This window comes from Zingiber officinale, chromosome 1A (assembly GCF_018446385.1).
Source record: "Zingiber officinale cultivar Zhangliang chromosome 1A, Zo_v1.1, whole genome shotgun sequence".
NCBI lineage: Eukaryota > Viridiplantae > Streptophyta > Magnoliopsida > Zingiberales > Zingiberaceae > Zingiber > Zingiber officinale.
Window position 1 is genome coordinate 41,793,434 of NC_055987.1, and position 5,893 is coordinate 41,799,326.

At 35.9% G+C, this 5,893-nt stretch overlaps 1 protein-coding gene and 1 long non-coding RNA gene across 3 annotated transcripts; one reads left to right on the forward strand and one right to left on the reverse strand.

The window, feature by feature from the left end:
• The first annotated feature begins 464 nt into the window (after window positions 1-464).
• On the forward strand, window positions 465-1,688 carry LOC122023767. The gene is made up of 3 exons (XR_006123228.1): window positions 465-725; window positions 1,230-1,299; window positions 1,364-1,688. It is a non-coding gene; the product is annotated as an uncharacterized LOC122023767 (long non-coding RNA).
• Window positions 1,145-5,076, reverse strand: LOC122023751. 2 transcript variants are annotated; one of them, XM_042582050.1, is made up of 4 exons: window positions 4,920-5,076; window positions 4,712-4,824; window positions 3,372-3,541; window positions 1,145-1,619 (listed from the first exon to the last, which is right to left on the reverse strand). In XM_042582050.1, exons 1-4 carry the CDS (start codon window positions 4,951-4,953, stop codon window positions 1,289-1,291), a joined length of 648 nt encoding a protein of 215 aa, XP_042437984.1. In that variant the 5' UTR covers window positions 4,954-5,076; the 3' UTR covers window positions 1,145-1,288. The 2 variants fall into 2 exon arrangements, with proteins under 2 accessions (XP_042437984.1, XP_042437990.1); XM_042582056.1 differs by lacking the exon at window positions 1,145-1,619 and adding an exon at window positions 1,674-1,862.
• Window positions 5,077-5,893: the final 817 nt, after the last annotated feature.

A 5,893-nucleotide genomic window follows, 5' to 3' on the forward strand; every position in this document is an offset into this window, starting at 1 on the left:
CAATCGCTCAGTATACTTGCTGTCGCATGAACTATTTTCTTTAAGTATGAATTGGATGTTCTAATATGATCTTGCTGACTAGATTCTAATATGGTCTTTGCGACTTAATTTGAATGAGTGGGAGATGTTAGTAGTGGGAAGGATTGTGACAGTTGCAACTGCAGAGCGTTTGCTTGCCACACCCATAAACCCCACTACACTCCTTTTCCGTGGAGGGAGTTCATCCAAGTGAAAAGAGTGATGCTAAAAGTGAAGGGTGAGAACTCGGTTCATGTGTGGAAAAGAGTGCATCATTTTAGTGGGAATTGCTTTATGGATGTGTTTAGGATGTTTACTGTGATTTTCTCACCGAGCACAAAGATTATTCTTCATCTTCAAAATCGCTTCGAGAGATCATAATAAATTTTACACGATTCATATTTTATATATTATATATTTCAGAGTAACATGTAACACCTCAACAATCCCTTTTTCCAACACATCAGCAGTCTAGCTAGGGATAATTTCTGGGAGACAATTCAAAGGTGCTGATTGGCCCTAGCCAAAGAAGGGGTGTGCCTTCTTAGGGACAGATGACAGCAGGCAGCCACCAAAAACAAAAATACGGCTTGCTCCCCCACAGCTTTCTTACCTCAGTTCAGATCTTTGGTCCGCAAACGTGAAGAAGAGGATTCGTGCTCATGTTTCTAGCCAATCATAGATCCGGACACCGCGATTATTTTAAGGTCACAAAATTTACTAATTTTTCTGCGTTTAAACAAAATTTGGACCTTTAACGCACTTTTGAAGGGGTGTGCTCACCCCAAAGTCAACGTACTTTTTCTATTTGTGCAAAAATTATATGTCGCCGTTAATTTTGTGAGCCTTTTTTTCTTTTCATTTGCTTAAACGCGACATTTCAATCTTTTTGGATTTTAATTTGTTTATCTTTCCTCTCATAATTTATTCTGGAAGAGTAAATGATTTTTCATTTTTCTTCTGGGTATGTTGAATGAATTTTGTCTATGATATACAAACTTTGACTGTATTTATTTTGCTGGAAAGTGAAAATGAAAAACAAAAATTGCATATAAAATTTTATCTATATGTTGCTGAGATGATATTGCTTTGCAAGTATAAAGCCCAAGGTTTTCTTGTATCTGCAAAATTTCTGAATCAAAATATATTAACATAATTGTGGCTATTCTCCAATATTAATTCAAAATTTTCAAAGATATGAAATGGTACAGACTGGAGATTGCGATAAGCAGGAGGAATCAACATTGCTATAAACAGAGTCCGGTTACTACTATTCCTTCGGTACGTCGAGCCATTCCTCATATTTAACTTGTTGGTCATTTTTAAATCTATCATAGTCTCGCAGCTCAAACGATTGCACAGACAAATCTTCAAAAGGGGGAATTGTTTCCTGAAGCAGATCGCCTTCGGGTGATGTTATTGCCAGTGACTGATGCTTCTTGCGATCATCTTTTGACATTGTATATGGTTGTGGCTGTCCGAGAGCAGCCGCCTTCTGCCTCGTTGAGCTGAAAAAAGAGGAAAAATAACTGCGACTACTCCCTCCGTGCTGATCACCACCAGGTGCAAAAGGGTCCTGTTCGTTTGCCTTGCGAATTAAACTGTGTCAATACAAACCACCAGCCAAAGCAAGGATTAAAAATTACTGCATTAACATGGTTTTTTCTGAACAAGATCAGTAGAAGATTAGCAAAATAAAGCAAAGAAAAGGAATCATATTACTAACATATGTAAATTAATGCTCTCCAAGATTAGCAGGCATGGTATCCAAAATCAAATTTCTTGAAACATAATCCCACTTCTTTCAGGAATTTGAAGATATGCTAAGCAAAATCCTTCTAGAACTGCTAAAAGACATGAGCATGTTAGTACTTAGTTGATGAGATAATTAGTCTTAGTCCCCTTAGAACAGTTTTAGTCGTATTTTAGAAAAGTGCAAAATTCAAGCCTATTGGTGGAATCTAACTAATGTGTTTCAAAATAATATAGGGCAATCCACATTCACATGAGGAAATGAGGCAGTGGAAATTGAGAAATGGTTTCATTTTGTGGTAGTTAAAGGTGAGCAGCAGTGGGTTTGTTAGGTCACACACAAGTCGTGCAATCCACATTAACGTTGTCATGATAGAGACCCTAACTAGGAATGATATAAGGTTCATAAGATTGAGCTGTAAAATCATAAGAAACTGCAATTTAACATTTGAATGTTGTACTGGGAATTTTGTGAGTTATATGTATTAACTTTTACTATCTAATAATACTAAAAATTTTCAAATTATGTGTTCTTCCAATATGATAAAGTATAATCAAAATTATTCATATGATGGCACATATATAGAATGCAATTGTGAAGGTGTAGCATGTTTGAATAACAAGTAGAAAGTTCTAGAATATGGATGGAGTCAAAAAAAGATAATTCTACATATAAGTTAAACAGTTGAAAAGCTTACAATAAAATGAAAAGCTTTAGGGTTTAGATGATAAACTTATGATACAATGAAAAGCTGTAGTGAATGTCATACAGCAACATTTAATTTAGTCAAGATTGTCATGATTGAGAGCAAAATATGAGATCTAATCTAGGTTTGTGAGATTCCATCTAATTTCGATCCAATTCAAGGTCTAGATCAAAAGGAATAAATAAACCAGGCGTTCGTGAACAAGCTTGGTGTTAAACTTGGTAAGAGCTTATTTATGTTCATTCAATATACACAAGATCAATTAAACAAACAAGATTGAATAGCTTGTTAAACTAACCAAACAAGCTTAAACACATATGTGTTCAGCTCGTTAACGTTCTTGAACAATGTTCACGAACAATGTTCATTAATAAAATTCTTATCAATATGCTAAATAAATAATAAAATAAAATAAACAAATAAGTTTAAATTATCAAGCTCAATAACCAATCAAACAACTAAAAGTTTTAAACAATCAAACAAGCTTGAATTGAGAGCTCAATAACATCTAAACGAACCAAACTCGAATCAAGATCAAGCCAAGCTTAAATTGAGGGCTCGATAACATATAAACGAACCATGCTCAAGCCAAGCTTCAAACACGCTCAAACTCATAAAAAATAAACCAAGACAAGCTTGAACAATCATTTCAAAGGCTTGGTTCATTTTAAGCTCGGCTCGGCTTGGCTCGATTACCTTATCAAACAAACTTGAACATCCCAAATCTTAGCTCGGCTCGGCTCGTTTCGTTTCGTTTATAGCCCTATGGATCAGTGAGGCAAATTTGAGTTGTAGGATTGTAAGCTCCAAAAAAAATGAATCAATGCATATAATCAATAAGAGACAGACAAACATATCCAAAATCAGGCTTAAACAAAAGATGCAGACCCATACCCTCTCTTAGGTTGAGATGTTGACAGGATAAGTAGAGATTTATTTATATCTTTAATCATCTCCTCAACAATAGGAATGCCAAATTCTTTTATCGATTCCACTGAGCAGACTGAGTCCTCTAAGTCTTCTGTATGCAGGGTGACTTCGCGAATCTTTCCGTCCACCTTGTCCTAAGAGAAAAAAATTCAACCCAATAATGGGTTTTCCATAAAGATTGATGGTTGAAATTCCAAATGATCAGAGATAAAAGCTCACGTAGACTAAAAAAATCATAATGGACAACAAGGATGTGATGGACACAGTTTACATAAGAAATATATGAGGAACTTGTAGAAGAGAAGAATATGCACAGTGAAGTGTAAGAATAGAGAAGCAAAACACAAGATTACGAAGTAAGAACATAGATATCATAGTACTTTTTGACTCGATCTCCTTCACTCATTCCTCTGGGAAGGGCAGCAAACCAATCACCAATAAAATGAACTGTACATCCACAACAGGTTAGTGTCTACTGTCAACAACAGCAATGTAGACCACATTTAAGTTTTAAATCCCTTTCAAATAAGATATGTTTATTATTACAAACATTTAAAGCACAAAAACATAAAGTTTCAAAATAGGCGTATGGTTAGATTATATGTCCTTCCACAGAATCAGGAAATTCACATATGTTGGTGCGATCCTACAACATATTCATCTAATTGATATCCTCAAAATAAAAAATAACTTCAACATACAAATCTTCTACTCAACAGCAGATATCTCTACAGAAAACATTATTATACAGGTGCCTCCTAGACTGGGCTGGTGAGAATGTGGAAAGCTCAAGCTCAGGCGAACAAATGGTTACATACATTGAAAATTCAATTAGTAGCAAAAGCCAAATTCTAGGCAAAACTGACGTTGCTGTACAGGGAACAAGATTTAGTAACCTCTGTGTTCAAGCGAGATTACAGTAAATAAGCAATCAAAGTTACACGACAACCTCATCAAAATGATACGGAACAAATGTATAATGCAGAGAAAAGGCTTCAGCAAAGTTTCCCTAGTTCGGCGCTATGAATGTTAGAAAGGGAAGCTAAAGAACTTTGCACCCCTGGTATTTCTAAAAGATGACAATTAGGTCGAAAGTAGATTAAAATCCTAATGCAGCAAGGAGCACCACCTGGATTGAGAACGATAAAATTAACTTTTGATTGAAATTGGACAACGACGCCTACCGATCATTGATTTGCAAGACTTGGGTCGAAACAGGAAGATCCATGTTTTCGTAACAAAGGAGATCCAGAACACAGATCAGGCTTGGAAGTCATGGACTAAAGGAACAAAGCTATAGCTACCTTGACGTCAAGAAGGTAGGGCATCGACGCATGGGCATGCTTCTGGACGAAGAAGAATCCCATTGAGGGCTCGTTGGCCAAGAACTTGATCATCTCGTCCACCCCTTCCTTCACTTCATCGCTCAACAGGAAAAAAAGGATGAAATCAATCAGGTGAAAGAGAGACCAAAAAAAAAAAAAAAAAGGCAAGAGGAGGAAAGAGGAGTACCGTTCATGAAGAAGCCGTCTAGCCCATTATACATCTTGCTGCCGCCGTCGCCGTCGCCGTCGCCGTCGCCGGGATGGAACAGGCGCTCATCGCGAGGATCGAAAGCAGAAATAGGAGGAAGAAGGACAATTACCTACCAAACCAAGTGAAATGGAATAAATCTAAATAACTTATTATTAGCCTTGAAGATAAACACAAATTTTTAGTAGTGTTTATTAAGTTTTTTCGAAAAAGTTTATTTTAACAAAAAGATAAGTCACAAATATCATTTATAATTTTATTTTTTTTAAATTCAGATTAATTTTAAAATATATAATTTCTCCCTTAATTTATTTATCAAATAAATTAAACGGATCCCCTTAATCACAGTTTACAGTCTAAACACTAAATCATTATATTTATTGGTTGATTTAGATGGTCAATCAACCTCTGTGATTCAAGAGAAGACCTACTAATTCATATTTTTATGGACTAAGGGATGAATCATATGGAATTACGGTGGGATCATGACGACGATCCGGGCACAATTGATTATAATTTCTCCTTGGATTCATCGCCCCAGGTTATAATTTGGGTTGGAGCGGATGGCTGGAGGTTACTCGAAGGCCACCTCCGTTCGGCGACCAGTAACATGGTCACTTATCCACCACCAATGACCTCCAGCCACCTGTCCTGACCCAAACTATAACATAAGGGATGGTGAATTTAAAGAGAAATCATAATTAGTTATGACCGAATTATCATCACGATCTGATCATAATTTAATATGATCCATCTTCTAATCCATAAAAATATAGATTAAGAGATCTGATCTTATGTGATTCATCCTCTAATCCGTAAACTAAACATCAGAAGATCCCGCTTGATAAATTCGAAACACAAAATATTATCTCTACTAATTTTTACGTAAGTCGAAGTCCTTCCCCAATCAACCTTTTAAGAACAAATAATCAAATATCTTTTGGTAATTAGTG